Consider the following 21,902-nt stretch of genomic DNA (forward strand, 5'->3'; position numbering starts at 1 on the left):
TTGAGCCCAGAACGGAGGTGTTTGGCTGTCATGCTGGCAGCTCAACTCCTCCACCTCTTGGTGGTCCCTGGCTCTGTTTTTCCTGCAGTCGGCATTCTTCCAGGAGAAAAAAAAAGAACCACCCAAATTTCAGAGGAAGCCGAACTGCCAATGAACCTACTCATGTTGGGTGGGCGGCAGGAAGCACTCTGTTGTGATCTGCCATATGGTAGCACCGAGTTTAATCCCCAAACCCTACCAGCTTTGAGAGCAGTGATCTGCACCGCATGCTGCACACGCGGCTCGTCGTGCCCCTGGGGCAGCCCTGGAGCTCTTCTCAAGCTGCTGTGTGGGTGCAGCTTGGCCCCAGCCCCGTGGTTCCATCCCCAGGGCTGTGTTCATCTCTTGGAGCTGGTCTGGTTTGAAGGAGTGCCAGCATTGTCCTGCACACACTGCATGGTGAGCAGTGGCACTGAGGTGGCCTCGCCTTGGGCATCGCAGTGAAAAAAGGGCATAAAGCTGTGGGAGAGCATCCAAAGGAGGAGATGCAGGGCTGGGGGTGGGCATGGAGGGCGCAGTGTGTGTGGATCAGTGAAGGTCTCTGTGTCTGGTAGGGCAGCCCTGCAGCTCCATCATAAAGTCATAGAATTGCTCAGGTTGGAAAAGACCTTCAAGATCATCAAGTCCAACCTTACTACTGTAACTCTAACAACCCACTGCTAAATCAGGTCTCTGAGCACCGCGTCCAGATGGTTTTTAAACACCTTTGGGGATGGCGGCCCCGCGGTTCCTCACAGGGGAGCAGAGGGGCAGATGCGGATCCGGACCTGAAGGCACAGCATGGAGATGTCAGGGCAGGTGGGATCGGGGGCAGGCTCAGCCCCACAGGGCTGTGGGCACAGCCCAGAGCTCGGGGAGCAATGCACACCGTTTGGGAGCTGCTCTGTGGGTCCAGGGTTTGGGTTCCATGATCCCAGCGGCTCCCCTCCAAATTGGGATGCTCAGGATTTCTCTCCCATCCGTTGGTCGTCGCTCGCTCCTGTCCTGGTTGCCACACGCAGCAAGTCCTCGGCGGCTGAAGAAAGTAGGGCAGTTATTTCTGAGCACGATGATTAATTGATAAACGCTGCCATTGTGTCGAGGCGAGGTGGAGCTGAGCGTTCCAGCGATGTGTGGCTGTTGGGAACAGAAACTCCTGGCAGTGCACAAACCCCTTTGCAGGGGAGATCCGGGAGGAAGCAGGAAGGATTGTTTGTCGGCGTTAAGCTTTGCGTGTTTGGAGATATATATTTTTTTTCTTTTAATGTTAAATAGATTTAGAACAGAAAATCTTGCCTGCGTGTAACGCTTCCAAAACCCTCGCAGATGGGGAACTTTGTTTCCAAACATCAAATGCTTCAGCTGCTTAATGCGTGTTTTTAAGCACCAGCAGCCCTCTCGGAGAATGTTCACATTAAGCCTGCTGAGAATTAGGCTTTTAGAGGAAACATTTTTAATATTTTATCACAAAAAAAGAAAAAAGGAAGAGTTATGGAGAACAATGCAGCGCTTGGAGTAAAACGCAGCACAGTGTTGTGGTGGAAGAGGTGCTGTGATGAAGGTTGCATGGCAGTGCATAATTGTGACATACTTCCATGTTCTCAGCTATTTGCAGAAACGAAAGACAGCGTTCTACCAACCTTCCCCCTTTTTTACTTCAGTTTCCCTGTGCTGGGCTGTATGACACACACTTCTCACGCTGTGTACATCCCCAGCTGGGTGCACGTGGCTGGAGCCAGGTCTGAGCTCAGCTCTTGCTGTGGCTGCTGTTCAAGATGAGCACCTGTGATGCAGGTGGTGAGATGTTTCTTGCTCCATAAGGACCTTTGGCCATTGAAACTTTTTATTTTCATTTCCACCAACCAGCTGCAAACAAAACTGGTCCTACTGGTTCCAGCCCTGCCGTTAAATTTCCATGGGAGCGAATGGAGGAGGCTGGCTGGCTGAGATATGGCTGGTGACACACTGTGTTTTAATACCCAAGGAATTGTTAACAAGTGCCATGACTACTTTGGCAATGAATTCAAGCTCTGAGTGTGTTCATATTGCTGATGAAGAAAGAAGCAGAGTTAAGCTTTCTTCACAAAATGTTGCTGGATAAAACATATCTGAGATGGTGCTTGGCTTGACTTCTGCCATTGCTTCCTTCCCTCTTTTAGCAGCTGACATATCTGCCAATAGGGCACTCCATAAGCATTTCCCAAAGGGGAGAAGTTCCTTGGAGTCTGCATGGGGTTTCTTATTCTCTGGTTTTTGCTTTAAAGGTGTGGGGCTGTAGGGTGCACCCAGATTGGGAATTACTGGGGCTGGAAGAGAGCCTGAAGGCAGACCTTTGTGTGCTGGTAATCTGCAGTTTTGCTCACTGATCATGTAAGTATTTTCTGATGTCTGCAGGCTGTGTTGGCTTTTCCCAAGTTGTGTGGGGTTTGTGGGTGTCAAGAACTGCAGGGCAAGTCAGCTGAATGGCTGCTGAGGTGTCCTGTCATACAGCAGGGCACGCAACCAAGGCCTCTGTTGTGAGGACATGGCTCTGCTCAGTCAAGCTGCTGCATCTAACAGGCAGCGTGCCGCATGGTGAGCACAGTGTTACAGCCGTTTGAAGGCTGGGTGTTGAACCCTGCTCTCTCCAGGACGCTGCTGCCCTTCTGGCTTTGAGGTTCTCTCCCTGCATCTGAGTGCCCTCTGCTGGAGCTCCCTTCTCTTCGCCGCGATGAAGTTCTGGCTGCTGATAGCAGCAGTCCTGGATGGCGTTAGGTGCAAAGTCTGCATTCCTTGCTGCTTGTCACCCCTTGGTATCTGGGTAGTCTGCTGTTTGTGATCGTTTCTCTTGGGATGTGCTTTTAAAAGGCTGCTTCTGCTGTTTTGCACGCACAGCTTCCTGCCTGGGTGGATGCAAGGCTCTATGTGCAGCCCTGGGAGCACAAGAGCGGGATGCAATGCAGCCAGCATTGCTGCGGGGCCAAAAGCTGACACTGCTGTGAATGGGGGTTCTCCTGTGTGAAGCTGAAGTCACTTCTGCTGGGCTTCTGTGCCCACACGTGGGCAGGTCTGTCTGTGCTTCTGCTCACAGGGAACCTGCCTCCAGGATCACTCCATCTGAGCGCATTTCTTGTGACCCTATTGAGAGCTGCCATGTAGAACAAGATTGCCCTGAAACAGGCACTTTTTTTTTTTTTTTTTTTTTGCTTGCTCTAAATAGCAGCTTTTGCATCGCATCGCAGCCGGGAGGAGCAGACAATGTGGGGCTGAACACTGGCAATGCCAGCAGCCAGAGGTGGATGTGCATGGAGGGGATCTGCAGCTGCTCGGCGTGGGTGCAAGCGGGTGGCTGTGAGCCAGGCTGCTGCCTGCTATAGAACCCCCAAATCCTCTGTCAGCAGGAAGCAAGCTGGGGAAAGCTGAACCGCTGGCACTTAAAATGGGCAGAAATCAGAATGGAAACCGGCTGCTGAAATGCGTATTGATTTGCATGGCATTAGTGTGGCTTTGTTGCATGTGGGTTCAGGCAACACGGAGTTCCACGCCTGCTTTCAGTGTTTGAATATTAATGCCATCCTTACACCGAGCGGTTAATTGGATGCTGTTGCTTAACGACCTTGTTTCAATTGGGAAGCGCTCTCAATAAATGGCAAACATCAGCGTGAGGTTCTGCACACTGAGAGCAGCCCAGGCACCCCAAGCAATCCCCAGCCTGGGCAGCATCCCTGAACTTGGGACTGAGCATCAGATCTGGTTCAGATGGGAAATGAGGAAATGCAGCTGGGAGAAGTAATTGCACGCCGTGTCTGCAGGCGTGGTGCAGTGTCACGAATGCACGACAGCTGGAAATGGAGTGGGATCTTTTTTTTTCTCTTGGTGATCTCGGTCTCTGCAGGCAGCTCAGAGCTCTGCTCTGTAGGACACGGAAGGAAAATAGGGACTTTTACTGCTGTGTTCATAGGAGCAGGGTAAATTCCTGTCCTTCTACCACAAGGAATCAAAAACTTTATTTTGATGTTGAAAGCAGGTTTGGGAGCAAACTGTGTCTGTTTCCCAGGTCCCTGTGTGCGTGCTCTTACCAGCTACTAATGACAAAGTCAGGCGTTGGTAGGTGTGTGGTGCATGGCTGCTGCATTCAACTTCATCCTTCCCTTTGGTGCTTGGCGGGGCAGCATGCAGACAGCTGTCACTTGTGCCCGTTCTGCTCCCTGTCCCCATTTGCTGCTGTCCTGATGGAGCTGGCTGTGCCCAGAGTTGCGTCCCTGTGCCGGATGCACCCCAGGGATTTCTCTGTGCTGGAGCTGTGCCCTCCTCTTGCTGTGTGTGAGTGCTGCCAGGCTCGCCTTGCCTTCCTGCCAAGGGAGCCGGGTGCTGCACCTGCTTGGCTGCTCCTTTAGGCGCTCTCCTGGGTGCATTTCCATGCTCTGCAGCTGCTCTTCGCACAAGTCAGGGGCAGATGAGAGCTGGGCTGGGCTGGGGCCATGCTCCAGGCTGCTGGGGATGCTTCCTGCTGGTCCCTGGGGGCTCAGCCCAATTCTTGGCACAGTGCAGGGATGGGGGTCTGCCCCACCTTCTGTGCAGAGGGGCTGCTGTGGGGTTTTAGCCGTGTTTTAGAGTGGAGTTGTTGATGCATAGATACAGGAATGCTTCTGTGTACAAAGGGAAATAGCAGGCATGCCCCAATCGAAACTGCCTTTGTGTCGTCTCAGTTAGGCACATCGTGGATACTTTGATTTCGTTTAAGGGCAAAGATACAGAATCATAGAATCCTGAGGGTTGGAAGGGACTTTTGAGGGCCATCTGGTCTGACTCCATTGATGTATGGGGTTGTACCTATATGTATGGGCAGCATCTTCCAAATGGGTATGGATTGGGCAGAGCTTAACCTGTGCAGTGCTGGAGGCCGTTGTGCTTGAGGGGCATCTATGGGACAACCCCAAATCTGTGCCCAAGGGCTTCAGGAGGAGGAATCTGCAGGTGCAGAAGGATACTGGGCTGAGAGGTGGGCAGGGAACGAGAAAGGTGGTGAAGGAGCAGCCCCTGGAGGCCCAGCAAGCAGCCAACCCCTGTTCCTAGCCTGGATGCTGCTCCCATAGGGTGAGAGCACAAAGCCTGGGAGATGTCTTTTGAAGACAACGCTCCGAAGGATTGAATAATAAAAATGTGTCTCTTGGGGAAGGCGAGCAAAGCTTCCTGCTGGATGCAGCAGGGAAACGCTGCACAGTATTTAAAAATAGATGTTCTGTGCAGAGTAGGTCTCCTCTTCTGGAACCTGGCTGTAAGGAGAAGGCATGCGGGGCTTTGTTGGTTGGGTTTTGCTTTTGTTTGCTTCCATTTCGAAGTAAGTGCCAAGAAAATGAGTATTCTGTTGCGAGGATGTTTTCAAGGCCGTGTATTTATATTTTATTCTTTTTTTAAGAGGATCGTGGAAGACAAGCTGACAATTTAATGGGGCGTGATGCGCGAATACAAGCATCTGCGTGGCTGCGTTTAATCCATTAAAGGAGAGAAAAGAAACGGTGGTTATCAGCATTCACGAGGCAAGGCTTGGGCTTAGTGCGTGCAAAGCCTTGGAGGGAGACCGGAGGAGTGCTCCCACTGCTGCAGAAAGCTTCTGACAGGCGCAGCATCGCTGGAAGTACGGCTGTGATTGTGAGAGCTGCCTTTGTTCGGTCCTTGGAGCCTCCAGCGAGGGATGATGGGCGCACATCGGCGCGGATGCTGAAATCCATCTCCCTGATCTAGTGTGGGAAAAGAATGCGTGGAGGTGGTGGTTATTTTTGAATCCAGGTGTGTATCAGATAGCTTTTCTGATCAGGAAGAGCAGACTTGGGGTTTCTGAGTGAGCCTCCTCTTGTGGAGCCGGGTTTGCTCTTAGCGGAGGGTAATCCTTATAAAACAGGAGTGCTTTGAGGCTGACTCCAACAGAAGAGTTCTTGTTCAGTTTCGGGCTGGGGATGGCGGAGGGGGCTGGCAGGGAGCTGATAATGATGTAATTCAACACGCCATCACCAAGTTGAGAAAGGGCAGAGACCGCTGAAGTGCTGCTTTAGGAGTTAATTACACGGTGTTTCCAGGCTGTATGGTGTCCTGATTCCTGCTTAATCTGCCTGTATTTAGGATGCTGAGTTCGTGGCGACCCATTGCTATTTAAAGAAAGTTTTGGCCATGTTACGAAATGCCATCCAAAACCTTCCAGCCTCAGTGGCACTGCGCCTGGTTGGGAAATATGCAAAAAGTAATAAGGGAGATGGAAACACCTTCAGAAATCTTTTGGGCCCGGTGTGTGTGCCGTAAATAAAGCGCCGTGGTGGAGTTTGGTTCGTTACGAGCTCCCTTAATGACTCCAGAGCCCCTGCTGCTGCTTGGATGCAGCCAGCTGTGATGCCTTTCAAGGTTAGGCTCCGGCTTTTGCTTTATTAGCTTTTCGGTTTATGTTCTTCCACTTGTGCTGTTTCTCAAGTGAAACCAGATAATGGTTCTGCTAAACCCGAGGTCCTCCAGCACGGGATTTAGCTTGGAACTGTGCAGGAGTGCATAATGAAGGCGCTGCGTAAGGCAGATGTTGGGATTTGCTCTGCAATTGGGGCGGATTGTAGGGGAGAGCAGACCGGGTCCTGTGCTGCTGCCTGGAGGAAGTGCCATTTCTGTCTTGATCCTTCAGTGATTCCGCGTGTCAGGAGCTGAGCCTTGAGATTCTGAGCAGGCAGGGCTGAGTAAGAGGATTTCTGCGGATAGAGGAGAAATTCAGCTCCAGCGGCTGCTGCACATCCTTAAGTGCGTCAATTTTTTTCTTTCCCTTCCTTTTTTTTTTTCCTTCCCCCCTACTCCCCTCTTCCACATCTCCCCTGTAGGAAATCGGAGAAGGAAATCACTTTAAATCACTAACCCCTCAATTTTGGAAGTTGAAAATACCCGAGCTGCATTAGAACTCGGAGAATCCCCTTTGCTTAAGGTAAGCAAGGAGCCAGCCTGTGCTCCTACGGGTGCATGCATCCGCTGGCACAGGGCCGGGCAGTGATGTGCTGGCAGTGTGCTGCCAATGGATAACCCCCACCGTGCAGCTGCAGGAGGCGCAAGCTGTGCTGGCTGTGGGCTCTCAGCCCGCCTCGAGCTGCTGCTGGGCACTGGGGCACCTCTGTGCAGCTTCTCTCCTCTCCATCTGGATGGTGAGTGGGTTTGGGACCTCGTGTGGGATGCAGGGGTGCGGAGGGCTCCGAACCCTTCGGGGCAGCCCTGGGTGCAGGTTGGTGCTGGAAGGGGAACCGTAGGCAGTCCTGGTGCTGTTGGTGTGGGATCCATCGATGACCGAGTGCTGGAGTGCGTAAATACGGCTGTGAATGATGGAGGGGAAGGTGGTGCGTGAGAGCAGGGCTGTGTGCTGCCAGCCTGGCTGCTATTATGGGAGAAATATGCTAATTACCTGCTTTGGTGTGTTGTGCAATTAGCCACGCTTCAAGCATCAGCTCTGAGCACAGGAGGGTGGGTTTTAACCTGTTGTGCCGACCTGGGTGTTTGGGATGCCATACAAAACACAGATGTTGAGCTGAAGCTTGGCTTTCCCTAACTTTCCAGAAGAAGTTTCTCCTCTTCTCCTTTTAGCAATTATTTGCTCATTTATTTGGACTATTTGTTTGTTTATTTGGCTAATGCGTTCATTTATTTGGGCAGTTTCTTCACCAGTAATGCTGCATCCCATTGCACACAACCATAGGAGACCTAATTCAAAAGAAGCAAATTGGGGCTGGGAAACCTTCATGGGATTTTCCCCCTTGTGTCGCAGCCCAGAGATAAAAGCTCCTTTGCAGCTGAGAAGTGATTTCAAAGCACTTTGGGATGATTAAAGGAAACTTGAGGCTTCTGCCCGGTAATTAATCCACACTGCTGCCTACCAGTGCTGGTGAGTTGTGTGTTGCAGCCTTGCTGGTTGGATGGAGCACGGTGTGTGTGCACCCAGCCTGGGAGCTGTCAGCTCGCATTATGCAGCGCGATGCTCCAGCTTCAAATCCTCCTCTTGCTCTTAAATGAGCAGAAAAGAGCGTTTAGCAATGCAAATCCTCACGCTGGAGCAGACAAACTCGTTGGGAAGTTATGGTGTGTTTGCACCAAGCATCCATTTTGTGCCGTGGCACCAGGCCTGCTTGCTGCTGGGTCCCTCGTGGAGTTTCCAATTGGTTGCTTGCAATGTTTGTTCTCCCATGTGTCGGCCTGTGCTGTAAGTCTGCCCTGGAATCATCTGACTTGTCAAACTCATCACCTTCCCAGCCTTTCTCCAGCTTCACTGATTGCAGAGCATGTTTTTTATTAACACCCAGGCAATAGAATGGAAGAGCACGCTCCTGTTTAGGAGGGGAATAAAGTTTTGCTGCCAGCTTTTAAATCTATATCCTCCTAAATGCACTCAGCGATCTGCTGATGTGAGCATCGCGAGGTTTTCATATTGAAAGTGAATTCTTTTTTTTTTTTTTTTTTTAGGATGAAAGTAGTTGAAGATGTGAATGGTGAGGGATGGGTGAAATTAAGCAGCAGCACCATTGATGGCAATCTGCAAAGCTTTAATGTGTTAATGCAGCTGGGTGTTATGCATATTTAACAGCAGCTTGGTTTGAATCCTGGAGAAGGACAGAGGTGTTCTGATTCGTGTGGTGATGCTTCTCTCCTGTAAGTGATGGCTGGGATGGAGCTGTGCTTTGAAGGAGATGCTGACAGTTATTTTGCTGCTGCTCCAACTGCATCAGCTATAATTGCCCCCAAGTTTGGTATTGGTTTAAGAAAACAATACTGGGAGGGTGGGTTAAAGAATGACGTTTGTAAGATCTGCCAGCTTCGTGTTGGCCTTATTTTGCCTTTGTGAATTATTCAGTTATTCAAGGCTGCTGTAGTGCTGTATTTAATATGTTTTAAATGACATTGAATCCGTTAATGTGATGGAGGAGCAGGGCTGGGGGGGACTAATAATTAATCCGCAGGGGGAAGAGCAGAAGAGAAGCTATTGCCATGGATGGAACAGCTTGTGTGGTGTGAGCAGCCAGGAAGGTGGCCCTCAGATCACCGAGGAGATCTGGATTTTATGGCTTACTATTTCTGCCTTGTCTTAATTAAGACCTCAGTTAATTCTTAACAAGCAGCACGTGGAAAAGTTCTTGTTTCAGAAGGTTCTCCTTAAGACAGGCCTGAATTGGGGCATCCTGTGAGCATCCTGCTGCTGCTGAGCCCAGTTCTGCTTACCTGGTGGAATGAGACTTGGCTGCGGGCTGGTAATTGCCTCTTATATAATTCCCATGCTGGAAATGGAAGCTGCAGCTTTCCCTTCTCCTCCTTACTCTGTAAGGGTGGTGAATGGCTGCTAACTGTGTGTTAAACCACTCATTAGGAGGCTAGGGCATGGTACTGGTGGGTAGGTGATGTTGGGCTGCAAACCCGAAGGCATAAGGAGCTCAGCAGGTGTCTGTAGCTCAAACAGAGCCAGACAGAGCCTTAAACTGTCCCACAGCTGTTAGAGCCCACAGACCATCAGCCTCAAAGTCAGCACGGACAAGAAAGCAATGACCATTTGCTGCCTGCAAAAGTGCTCCTTTGCACTTTGCAACTGCAAATCTGACACAGTCTTCTTCCTCCTGCCTTGGTGAGCGCTTCTGAGCAATGCCAAACAGTGCAGGTTGGCTGCCCCTGCAGCATGCTGAAGGCTGGAAAGTGTTGTGTGCTCCTTGTGGGTGTCTTGGAGGTCTGTAAGCACATCTCGATGGCAAGGCTTAGCACTAATGGAGCAAAAGGAGCTCCTAAGAGCAGCACGGGGGAGAAGAAAGGATGCCTTCACCTGGGTGTCCATGGTGGTGGGGAGAAGGGAGGGCATCTGTCTGTCTTCTCCCTGGCCAGGCACACATGAGACCCGACAGGAGCAGCATTCTGCCTGCCTGGCACTGGAGGACATATCCTTGGCACGAGGTACCTTAGCACTTTGTTTCATTATGAGGCTTCCAGCTAATTACATGGGCCAGGTGTTGTGTGAGTTGCAGTTACCTTGACTGATGGACAACAATCAGCTTTAACACACGTCTTCCATGTGTTGGAGACGCTTAATTGCTTACTGTTTTTTGACAAAGATGTTGCTGCTTTCCTAATTGGGTTTCCCCTGCCTTCTGCAAGCACCTTCATGCAGCCCACAGCCGCTCCAGCAGGAGGGTGCAGCCTTTCACCTCCCCATGCACTGACAATGGATGGAGTCAGCACTCTCCAGCAGCTTTGCTAATGGCACCTTGCTCACATCACTCTGCAGTGATGGTAAATGCTCATGGTGCTCCTATGCGTGTGTACATATGCACAGAATATTAAATGCTTCTAATTTAGCTGAAGATGTTGACTTTGAGAATACCTTTTATCGAGAAGCTTAGCAGAGCCACTCGCTCACAGTGAGCGGTGCTGTCCTGTCTGTGCAGTGTGCTCTGCAGTGCTGCTGGATGTGTTCGGTGTAAAAAGTATCATCAGCAAAACTATTGTTGGAGCTAATTGCTAACTGGATGGCTGTGTGTTTGCAGAATTTTTTGGCCATGCTGTCGCTGGTTGCTCGTTAGAAAAGCACTCGTGAAAGGATGATGCTGGCAGTGCTGTGTTTGTGAATGGCGGAGCTGGGATTAATAGCACCGACGTTCTAAAGCAGCTACAAAGCAGCCATAAATCCACTGCAAACACCGAGTGCATGCAGAGCAGGTGTTGTAAAGTTCCGGATGATGCTTGGAAGTGTTTTGCTAATAAACCATTTTTATGGTGGTGCGATGAGGTGTGTCTGCGGGGTGGTTCTCATCTGAGCAGCTCCTTTGCCTGCAGCAATGCCGTGTGGTCAGGGTGAGCGGTGATGTATGGCAGCGTTGTCAGTCCCAGCACGTCTTTCTTAATTTATTTTCATTAGATGAATGCCCTTATTGTGGGACAGATGTAACCCATCTGTAAAGCAATCCCTGTGTTTGTACACGGGTGGATGCGGCGCTCCTCCCTCTGTAGCTCTGCATCTCTGGTTACAGTGCCATGGGTGGAACCAGGGCTCACTGCTGCTTCCTGCACTGGCTGCCCCAGCTCAGCACGGTGCTCAGTGAGGCTTCAAGGCCAGCTCAGGCTGCTTCAGTGCTGCCTGGCCTTCCTAGTGCTGCATCTGAACTATGGAGGCATCTAAGGTTTCCCAGTAAATGAACCCTCTGAGTGAGTGTTAATTGAGCAGAGACTTACTTAGGCTTCTTGAATCATAGAATCATAGAATCACAAGGTTGGAAATGACCTATAAGATCATCCAGTCCAACCGTCTCCTCATCAGCATTGCCACCACCAGCACTAAACCACATCACGCAGCTCCTCATCCAGATGCCTCTTGAACTCTGCCAGGGACGGCGACTCCACCACCTCCCTGGGCAGCCGTTGCAGTGCCTGACCACTCTCTGAGAGAAAAAGTTCTTCCTTACGTCTAAATGGAGCAAAAGATTATTTTTTTTTTGAATGCAAAAGGTTTCATTCTGAATGTATTTCCCTGGAGTAAATAACTGCATTCTCTTGTAGGTTTTGCTAAGGATTATTATTGTTTTTGGTAAAAGCTCTATCCAAATCTTGAGCCTACAGCTGAACCTCTGCCTGTCTGCAGAGCAGCTCGGGGCTTCCAGCCTTGAGATGCCCCCTGGCACTGAGCACTGCAGCTGTGGGATGCGGTGCTGGTTGGGCACGGAGCCACGCTGACCCAAGGCGTGAGAACATTCTGCTCTTAGTTTAAAGCTGAAAGCGTTTTTATGCTCATGTAAGATCTGATAGTTGCATTTGTGGAACAGAGTGGGAGGAGAGGTGGGTGACCATGGATTGCTCTGTCCTATTCAGCTGCAGCGCTTGTTTGGGACTTGTGCTTTTGCTGTGCAAGTGGATGAGAGTCACGCAGAGCCAATGGAGAACATCCTCTGCGTGGGCTGCCCTGCTGCCCCAGGGTCCCAGACAGCACTTCTTGCCATTGGAAAACACGTGTTTTTGGAAAAAGCAAGCATCAGTTGAGTCATAACCAATTTGCTGCGAGTCATGCTCAAAAGGTCAAGTGTGCTGGTGTGTAGCTAAGCATCAGAATGTCCTTGGGATTGAGTTCACATTCAGAATGATTCTGAAAGGCCTTTGGTTTTTGTGGTCTTTTTGCTTGTAAATAGAATTTCTGCACATGTTGGTTGTTTTGGAGATGCTTTGTAATGAAGGAGTTCTGAATTGGGCTCTGAAAGCTTCCAGTTCGCTTTGCTTTTCCCCAGAATAGCAAACTTGATTGCGTCCTTCCTGTTTGTTCCTTTGTACTCTGAAATCTTCGCATTGCTGCCATAAGCCCAATAGCTGCCTACCTTTGCGGGGGAGGAAGAATTGGGCTTGTTGATGTTTCACAGCAATTTACTTAAAATAGGGGAAAAAAAAAAAAAGCCAACTCCTACTTCTGCAAAGCCAGAAGCTGCTTTGGAAAAAAGGGGTAAACAGCAAAAGAATTTCTTCTAGCAACAGGAACAGATGTACAAAGTAGTGTTGGAAGAGAGTGCTTTTCTCCTTGTGCCGTGTGTGCCAACACAGATCTGTCCATTCCTTGGCCTTGGGGGGGGGGGGGGGGGGGGGGCCTGCTGATGTGAGGGGGGTTCCAAAGGTTAAGCAGTCTCATCAGCAAGAGCTGTGGTGTCCAGTTGGGATATCTGTAACCTGTGATTTGTGGGGTTGGAGAACCACATTTATGGCTGTAATTCAGCTGGTTCAGTACTCATTACTGCGTGGAGTGATGCTGTGAGGGGAGGATGGCAAATGGGATTCTGAGTGCAGGCACAGAGCTGCTACTCCATCTGAACTTCAGCACAGGTCTCTCTCTGCACTGTGTGAGTTGCACAGCCCTTGTTTCCTGTCCACGTGGGGTGACTTCTTCCCTTCCTGCAGCCGCATGCTGCAGCTCCATGTGATGGGCTGGGCACAGCTGCTTGTTCCCATGCTGGGTGCTTGGGGGGCTGCAGGTCACTGTGGGAGAGCAGAATCCCAGAAGGATGCAGGCTGTCCTTGCCCTGGTAAGGAGAAGGCAGCACAAGGAGCAAAGCCACGGCCCCTTAGACTGGGTTGGAATGAAACCATCTAGGAAATGAGGTAAAATGGTCCATTCCCAAAGAAACACAACCAACCAGTTGTTCACACTGATCTGGAATCTCAGAACTCAGCACAGCACAGAAGCAGTGGGCAGCAGTGCTGCCCCTCTCCCCAGTCAGCGGCTGTGGCATTCCCTGAGCTGCTCCTCCCAAGGAGAGGTGTCCCCTGGAAGTGCTTCATGTCCTCGCAGCAGTCATTCTGACCTTTCCCTTCTGTGTGTGTGTGTGTTAGTTGTTTAACAGCAATCACCTTCAGTATTAAATAAACCACAGTGCAGGATGACTCGCAGCTGGAGCCGTTTGCATGGAGCGCCTTTCAGCTCGCTTTTATATCATTTCTAATTTTACTCTGCCTTCCTTTCTCATCAGCTCTTCTGAGGAGCTGAAGTAGAAAGGATTAGGAAGAAAAAAAAAAGGTAGCTGAAAGGCTATCTCTCTCTTATACCTTATTACATGCTACCTGCATTTGTGGGCTGCATTCTGGAAACCAGAACTGAAGTTACTGTGGTGCAGTACATAGGAGCTGGAGCTGCCTTTGCCGTGAGCTTCAATGAAAGCAGCATCTGTGTGTTAACTTGGACTTCCTGTACCAGTGCTGGGCTGCCTTGTCAGCTCTGAATAGGAAAAATAGGAAAAAAACTGGGCTAGGGTTAATGGCAGTCTGAACACGAGCTCTGGGACAGGTCGAGCAGGGGGGTTCACAGCTGTGGGCTGGAGACCTGTGGTCCCAAGCATGGTACATGTCTGGTCCTAAAATGAGGGACCTGTGCCTGCTCCTATGGGACAGCATGGGAGCACTGGGGAGGTACTGGGAAAGCAATTGCAGCCCGAGCTTCAGAAGCTTCCTGGGAACATCGCTGTAATGAAGTTTTACAGTGCTTATTGTTGTGCAGGTCATTTCCTTTGGAAATAGTTAATTTTGCTGCAGCTGCCATCAGTAGCTCTGCCTAAGCCATTGTCTGTGCGCAGTGCTGGCGTTTGCCATGCGATAAAAACAGGGTGCTTTTAGCCAGTTTCTGTGACTTAAAACTTGTCTTATTTATCTGCTGTAAGGCACCGTGCTCCTTAACCTCTGCTTTTTGCATGGGGAAAGAAGCAGTGATGCAGCTTTAAAATACGTAGGAGTGTGAACATGAATGCTTTGTGCTGATAGCAAAGGTGCAGCAAAGCAGCAGATTTGGAGTTTGCAGGAGCTCCAAGGAGAGCGATGCACGGGGATGCTGCATGCACACAGGCAGGCATGCCAAATCCTTGCCAGATGTCTGAGCTGTTGTTTGGAGCACGCTCTGTGCTGAATTCTTGTAGGCACTGTCATGAGCTGGCAGCAAAGTGCCTGCATCTCTCTGCTCCGTGGCTCTGTTGTTTGTGCATGGTGCTGGGAAGGAAAGCGTGGATCCCTGAGGTACTTCCAACTGGGGTGTCCCAGTCCCAAAAAGGTGTTGTGTGGGACAGCTGGAGCTGCAGAATGTACTGCTGATGTTTATGGAATTGTGTGACAACGTTCCAACACTCCTGATGAGCCAGGAGCAGCGATGGGGCAATGTGAAATGATTGTGAAAACTCTTCTGATCCCAACTTCTGTGTTTTTCCATTGATTTGCAGTGAGGTTGCATCGCTGACAGAAGCAGCAGCAGTGCTCTCCTGCAGCAGCCACCTTGGGGGCTGTTAGAGGATGGGATGATGGTTTTGACGTTGCCCTTGCTTCTCAAAAACAAGGAGAGCAAAGCTTTGCATTTTAGTTCACTCCTCGTGGGTTTGCAGTAGTAAATGCATAAGGGGTCCATGTGGTTTCGCACCCAGCTCATTGCAGCTGATACCAGGCTGAGCTGATACCAGGAGTTCCCCTTGCACCAGGTCTGTGTGCTCCTGTCCCCTGCTGCTGAGGTATCCGTGTTCAGCTCAGCTTGTGGCTGGATGTCATCTGCTTGTGCTCTATGCTGTGATGCTGTAACTTTGCTCTCCTTCTTTTCCATTATGGTTCGGCTGCTCCGTGACTCTGCCTTGACACTTCCCCACCATTGAGATGAAAGTCCTCGTGGCTGACTGCAGGCTTCCATCAGCAAAGCAGTCTGAGGATGTGAATGAGCACGCTGCTGCTTGGAAACCCTGTGTATTCTTCACATTTTAACACTTCTTTGTAGCAATTCTGCATTGCAGAGCTCACATAAGGGTGTTGGGACACGATGTGTTGCGAGAATCACAGCTGCTAACTGCTCTGTCTTGCACCAACTCCGCCAATCACTTAAAATAACTTGTGCACAAAAATCCCTCTTGTGCTCAGTTGCTGATCTGCTGGGAAAGGCCAACTGCTGCTGCGTGGGCATGGCTTGGGCAGAACGTGTGAGCATGCAGTGCACAGGTCAGCACCAGGATGAGGGCATCCCACCTATCCATGCAGGCAGCACTGCCCCTCACTACGCTTTACAGGTGTAAAGAGAGGACCTCACCTGTGTGTTCTGGTGTTGGATCCCACACTTCCTCCCAAAGCCTGAATGCACAGAGTGGTGAAATGGTTCTATGGTGCTTTGTTAATCTGTGCGGTAACGGCGCAGTACTCAGTTTAGGAAGAGGCACTGCAATGCCTCTGTGAGCAGCAGCCAGATCTAGGAGTTATTTGTGCCGTTAGTGAGGGGTTTAATAGCTTAATCCATCTGGAAAGCAAGGAGATTGATTGGGCTGTACGATGAATGGGCTGATAATTAGCACAGCAGTCCCTCCGAACCACGCACCCTGGTAAGGCAGTGTGGCACACAGCAGGCACTGAGCTGGAGTTCTTAGCAGTGCACTATGGCACGTTTACTGGAAGAACAAAGGCACCTTGGCAGTGCTCTGATGGGTGAGTGCTGTTTCAGGTTCAGGAAAGCGGCCAGGCCAAGGCACACAGAGCAGTTGTGCAAAGAAATGCCCCTGAGTGCATTGCTGGCAGTGCGGGTGGATGCCAGCCTGCCATCCTCAGCACTCATCTGTTTCCTTGGTGTGCACTTCAGATTGCAATTACACTTTGGAGCTGCAGTTGATTTTCAGGTAGTACGGGCTGATAAATGCCCTTCAAAGCGTGCAGTGTCTGCAGGGTTTGAGAAGGAAGACCTGTGCTTGCTGTATGGGATGAGAAACATGAGTATATTTGGATGCTTTGGGATTGTGCTGCAGATTTTTGTGCCAACAGCACCCCCAAAAAAGCACGATCAAAAAAGCTCTGCCACCACCACTGACAAACAGAGCCCTATAATGAGTGCATCTGACGCTGAAATGAGATGCAAATCTCCATTTCTACCAGAGGGTCACTTGGGTGTCTGTAGGTGCTGTGCCTTTTTCAAGAGCTGTTGCACAGCAGTAGGCATTTCTCCTGGTGCTTCATGGGTGTGTGGGTATGGATGAAGCTCTGTAAGGTTCTCGGTGCACTGGGAAGCTGTGGGGTGGTCTTGTGGCTGCAGTTTCTGTATGTTAGATCCTTCCTGCCCAGCAATCCAGTGAGGATTATACAGCAGATCTGTGTTGAAGAGCCAGTGGAGGGGCAGAGCCGTTAGAAGTTGGAGCCTTTCATCCCATTTTGAGACAGAAGAAGGCTTTAGCAAAAGGTGAGAAGGTTTGATAGAATGGTTTTCCACAGTTACTAAAAACAAGGCCTGAGTTCTTTATTATTATTATTTTTTTGTTATGTAACACCAGCATTTCATTGCAGGAAATGGAAAAGCAGGCTGAGCCACGTGCGTGGCCAGGTACGCCTTTAGGTCAGGGCACATATTGAAGTTCTGCTCTTCTCTTCTTTAAACATGGGGTTGAACGTGTGCGCAGAACTGCCAATCTGAGGCGTTTTTTCTCTCTGTTCTCAGCAGCTCAGTGTGGCACACAGGCTTCAAAGTCAGGCGGTGCCTTATCGCAGTGCAGCAGGAACCCAGCTCCTTGCTGGGAGCAGCGCTGTGTGTCCCAGAGCTCTGCAGCTCAGTCCCTTCTGATCCTTGTTTGAGCACGGAGAGTTTCCATGGGAGTGCCCTAAACTGCTGCCAGCGCCGTGGGTTGGGGAAGTAAGTCGCCTTGGGGTTTGTTTTTCTGAGTCTTCCTCAGCTCCTGTGGGGCTGGGCTGTGTGCTCAAGGCTCGTTGGTCCTGGTTGCTAAATGCTGTCTGTACAGCATGAGCAGAAATAGAAGTGAGGGCTGCGTGCCTGCCTGCCCTTGGCACACCCAGCCTTCCCACAGGAGCTTTGTGCAGGAGGAGGAATTGTGCTTTGCAATGTGGGGTAGTGGAAAGGAGACCTTCCTGCTGGAAATAAGAAGTCATTTTCTCTCCCCTTGGAAAATAAGATAGGTGCACGAAGTGCGTGTCTGTCTGCCTGCTTGTGCAGAGCAGGGTTAAAGCCATTCCTGCTCACCGTGTGAGCCATGCAGATGAGCAGAGGTGTTTTGGGGTGGGACAGAATGCAAGAAAAGACCTCTTAAAACACCTTGTGTTCCATAGGGCTGATTGCTTGGGAAAAGTCCAGCAACAAAAAGCGAGCAGGCAGCACAGGAATGAGAGGGATGTCTGCTTTCCAGGGAAGCACAGCTTCTCTGCTCCGGTTTACAGGGGCTTATTGCCAGCAGCCTGCGATGCCCGGGGCTGTGGGCACCCCCATCTCTTACCAAGGATTAAAAGGTCCCTTCAGTAAATCCAGGGCTTCCCGCAGGAACTCCATTTTATCCTTATTGTGCCAGGAATTATTATTCTGCTTTAGGTGCCATTCTTCTATTTGCTTCCTTTCTTCTTCCAGGACGGCTCAGCCCAGCACAGGAGCCGTCCTGTTTGGTGGATGTATGGGGCTCTGTGCAGAGCAGTGATGATAGAGGAAAGGCATCCGAGCTGCCGGGCTGGAAATTTGGCTCTGGTGTCTTGGAATTTTCCAAAAGAAACAGTCCTCATCGTGTTTTCAACCCTAAAACTCTCCAGGAAGGAATGAAATGCCAATGGTGAGAGAAGAGTTCAAGGAGAGGCTCTGATGGGCGCACAGCTGGGAATGCTGATGGCGCATGTGCAGCATGGGATGCCAAAGTTTGTCCTTCCTGCAGGCAGCAGTCACAAAGCCACAGCAAAATGCAAAATGCAGTCAGTTTGTTTGTTTAGCCCGGTGGTTCTTGATGTCAACCCACCTTTGTAGCAGCAAATGGGAGAAAACAGCTCCCCCCCCATGCCTTGAAATGCTTTCCCAACCTGTGCTCATCCAATCCTTTAAGTATCATCTGATGAAATGCTTTTCATAAGAGCACCGAGGGAATAGGCCCATTTAACACAGCCCCTCTGCAGCTTTAAATTGCCTCTTTCTCTCATGGAAATTCTGAATTCTGTCTTCCACAGCTGGATAAAGAAATCCATCTCTCCATGTACCACACAGTCAGCCTTTCTCCTGCACTGGCAGCTCTGGATGTTCCAGTGCCTGGCGAAATTTCATGCAGTGAAAACTCTACTTTTCTTCCTGAGTCCTCTTCAGCTCATCTGTAGCTCATAAAAGCTCAGTATCACTGCAGCTCACACTGTGCTGGAGCTGAGCATCAGCATCTCCCATTCGGGGTCCCAAAAGCTGCTGCATGCCCCATCCCTCTGCCTTTCTTTGGTTGGGGTTTTGCTCGTGTGCTTCCAGAGCAGAACCGAGCTGAGCTAAAAGGGCTTTGAGGCAGCATGGCCAGGGACTGTGCACAGCTGGGGGAAAACACATGGGGCTGTTTGAAAACAGTCATGCACGTGGGGTAGTGGGTGTGGGAAGAGTGTGGTGGTGATGTTCCCCATCCCTTTGCCCATCCCCAGCTAATCCAGATGAGTTAATTAATGTTGAGTTTTCTAGCTAGGAGTCAGAAATGTTATTCGCTCTTTAAAGAGTGAATTATCCCCGTGTGTAAGAAGAGCAGAACGTGTTTGTTGAGGTCATCCCAAAAGCATCATCACTGAAAACCATCTGCTGATGCAGAAAATTGGATTTATTCTTATGCCAGAGTTTCCATAAAAATACAATTACATATAAATTTATGCTCTCTAAAAGCTTACAGCAAGCCAGGCTTTTGGCAAATAAGACACTTCTCTTTTCAAGTCCGGTTTTAACTGACCAGATGGTGCTTACAGTGCAGGAGCATAAGACTGGTGGGAGATAATTGATTGTTTCCATTTGAAAATAATAATAATTTTTTTTTTTTTTTTTTTAAAAAAAGGTGATTTTTAGCTGTGTGAACTCCAGACTGGTTGTGGGGCTGTTCCATTGGGAATCCTCTCGTTGCTGTGGGCACGGTGGTGGTTTTTCCATCTGAACGGTGAAGGTTTGTGGTGATGCTGTGATGGCTGCTCAGCCTCTCATTGGTGGTGAGAGCGTGGAATGGCACAGTCCTGGATGTGCAACACAGTGTGGGGGACAAGAGGAAAGTCTCCTCCGCTGGAGGCTTTAAAGGCAAGGCTGGATCAGGCCCCGGGCAGCCTGATGTAGCTGTGCTGTCTGTGTGCATTGCAGCGAGTTGGACTGGATGGCCTTCAGAGGTCCATTCCAACTGCAAGGATTTTATGGTTCTAAGTGGCTGAGTGATGCCTGCAGAGAGGGGCCTTGGGGTAAACTCAGCAGGGAGGAAGTTAAGAAGGGTTCTGCACCTGATGGTGGTGCGTACAGCCCTGCACTGCTGGAGCTCAGGGAGCATTGGGGCACTGCTGTTGGGACAGCTGAGTTTACCTTGGTTTAATTCCTAGATTGCCCTGCGTGGAGTCAAGAATTGGATTTGGCATTCCTCATGGGTCCATTCCAACACAGGGTATTCTGTGATTATTTCTTTTTAAATTTGATCAAGCGTTGGAATGGACTGCTTAGGGAAGTGCTGGAGTCCCCATCCCTGGCGATATTCGGGAGCCGTGGCACCAAGGGATGGGTGGCTGGACTCAGAACATCCAACTGTGCATCAAGCTCAGAAATAAAACCCCCCAATTATCCATTAAGCAAGCAAACGAAAGCAAGAAATGCAATGGTTGGACTCGAGGACCTCGAAGGTCTTTCCCAACCTCGTGGTTGTGTCAGTAGTTCCAGCACCAAGCCCGCTCGGCTGCGCTCCCTGAACGCCTCTCCCTTTGTTTTGCAGGTATGGTGTGAATATGCGTTGCTTGGCAGCTCGGGTCAACTACAAGACTCTGATCATCATCTGCGCTCTCTTCACGCTGGTGACGGTGCTGCTGTGGAACAGATGCTCCTCGGATGGGGCCGGCCCATTCCCCCGCAGCCCCGGTGGCCCTGAGCGCCGCGCGGCCGCTGCCAGCAGTGGCCCCGCACGGGATGTGGCCAAGCAGAGCGAGGAAGCATCGCCCCAGGAACAGCAGAAGGCTCCTCCGGTCGTGGGAGGCTTCAACAAAGCCCCGGGGCTGAAGTATGAAGAGATAGACTGTCTGATCAACGACGAGCACACCATCAAAGGGAGGAGGGAAGGCAGCGAGGTCTTCCTGCCGTTCAGCTGGGTAGAGAAATACTTTGAGGTTTATGGGAAAATTGCTCAGTACGATGGTTATGACAGGTTTGAATTCTCTCATAGCTACTCCAAAGTATACACACAGAGAGCACCTTACCACCCGGATGGGGTCTTTATGTCCTTCGAGGGCTACAACGTAGAGGTTCGAGACAGAGTGAAGTGCATAAGTGGTGTTGAAGGTTTGTGCTCCACGTTTTCCTTTTCGGTTGAAATGCTTCTTGAAATTTGCTGTTGTCATTTGAGATGCAAAGCGCTCCTAATTTTGTCACGACAGCGTGGATGAAAATGCATTGGGGATCAAGAAATGTGGTGCAGTCTGCAGCATCACATCGACTTGTATTTTGAGGTTAATTTGTCTTTTTCACTTGGGCATCAGCCAAACAAGCGCTTCTGGTTCAAGATCCTTTGTCCAAACGCCAAATGGGTTTCGGAGAAGGGAAAAGGACTGCTTTGGATAGGGGTAACATACGGTGGTGATTAAGCTGGGTTGTTAAAAGGGCTGACATCTCTCAGCTCAAGTTGTGAACTTTGCTTACACTTGTTTTTGTGGCGTGATGATGTGTGCTGGGAGCAGGGTGTAGGCAGAGCTCTCCTGGAACACCTTCATTACCAAAGGTGTGAGCACATCCCAGTAGCGACGTGTCCTCTGTGTGCAGAAGGCTGGGGAGAGGGGTTCCTTTCCTCTCGTTGCAGTAATTGCTGACTGAATACAGCTTAGGGAACAGGCACATTTCACACCTGACTGGTTATTCCTCTATTGGCCTCCCTTTTTTTGCAGCAAGTGCTTTAAGAGCCATCCTTGTGCCAGAGCCTGGCTATTGTAAAGGAATAGTTAGCAGCCAGCAAACAGGGCTGAGAAATGCTTGTAGAGGAAGAGTTTGAATACTAAAACACTCAGCCAGGTTTAGCTCTTGCCACGCATGCTTCCAGCCCTGGTAACGCTCACGTTGTTGCGTGATGAAAACCTCGTGCTGTATTTTCACCTTCTCCCTTTCTGCAAGGTTAATGCGTTGTTACGTCCTATGACCTGGAGAATTTAATCTTGTCATCTTGTATGAATTTCAAGTCAAGCTCTTCCAGCACGTTTCTTTTTTTCTTTTGCATCTTTCAGTCTCAACGAGTGCACCCTTTAACTGCAGATGCTTAGCACTAATGAGCTGGCTTCCAGGAGCAGCGATAGCACACGAGACTCAAATATTTCCTCTGGATGGTTTTCTCTTCAGGCAGCAGTAAACCATCACATCCCCATCGATGATATTTATTAGGAACGTGAAGCACAGAAATATGCATGAAAATGTACCTTTTCCCATTGAGTTTAAGCAA

The 21,902-nt window shown here is 50.1% G+C and overlaps 1 protein-coding gene across 9 annotated transcripts in view; it reads left to right on the top strand.

The window, feature by feature from the left end:
- GLCE (glucuronic acid epimerase) overlaps nt 1–21,902 on the top strand; it is a 34,003-nt gene that overhangs the window by 5,074 nt on the left and 7,027 nt on the right. Inside the window, exons 1-7 of one of the 9 annotated variants that reach the window (XM_042875643.1) lie at nt 1,995–2,388; nt 5,417–5,787; nt 6,852–6,952; nt 7,669–7,897; nt 8,473–8,658; nt 19,293–19,397; nt 20,199–20,758. In XM_042875643.1, the coding sequence (XP_042731577.1) occupies nt 20,212–20,758 (547 nt within the window). In that variant the 5' untranslated portion in view covers nt 1,995–2,388; nt 5,417–5,787; nt 6,852–6,952; ... (2 more) ...; nt 19,293–19,397; nt 20,199–20,211. Of the gene's footprint in view, nt 1–1,994; nt 2,389–5,416; nt 5,788–6,503; nt 6,775–6,851; nt 6,953–7,151; nt 7,167–7,668; nt 7,898–8,472; nt 8,659–19,292; nt 20,759–21,902 lie in introns of those variants that run through there. The other 8 variants (XM_042875646.1, XM_042875641.1, XM_042875642.1 and 5 more) reach the window with 8 other exon arrangements.

Source organism: Lagopus leucura, unplaced genomic scaffold (assembly GCF_019238085.1).
Source record: "Lagopus leucura isolate 7727_CA_CO unplaced genomic scaffold, USGS_WTPT01 Super-Scaffold_100015, whole genome shotgun sequence".
Taxonomy (NCBI): domain Eukaryota; kingdom Metazoa; phylum Chordata; class Aves; order Galliformes; family Phasianidae; genus Lagopus; species Lagopus leucura.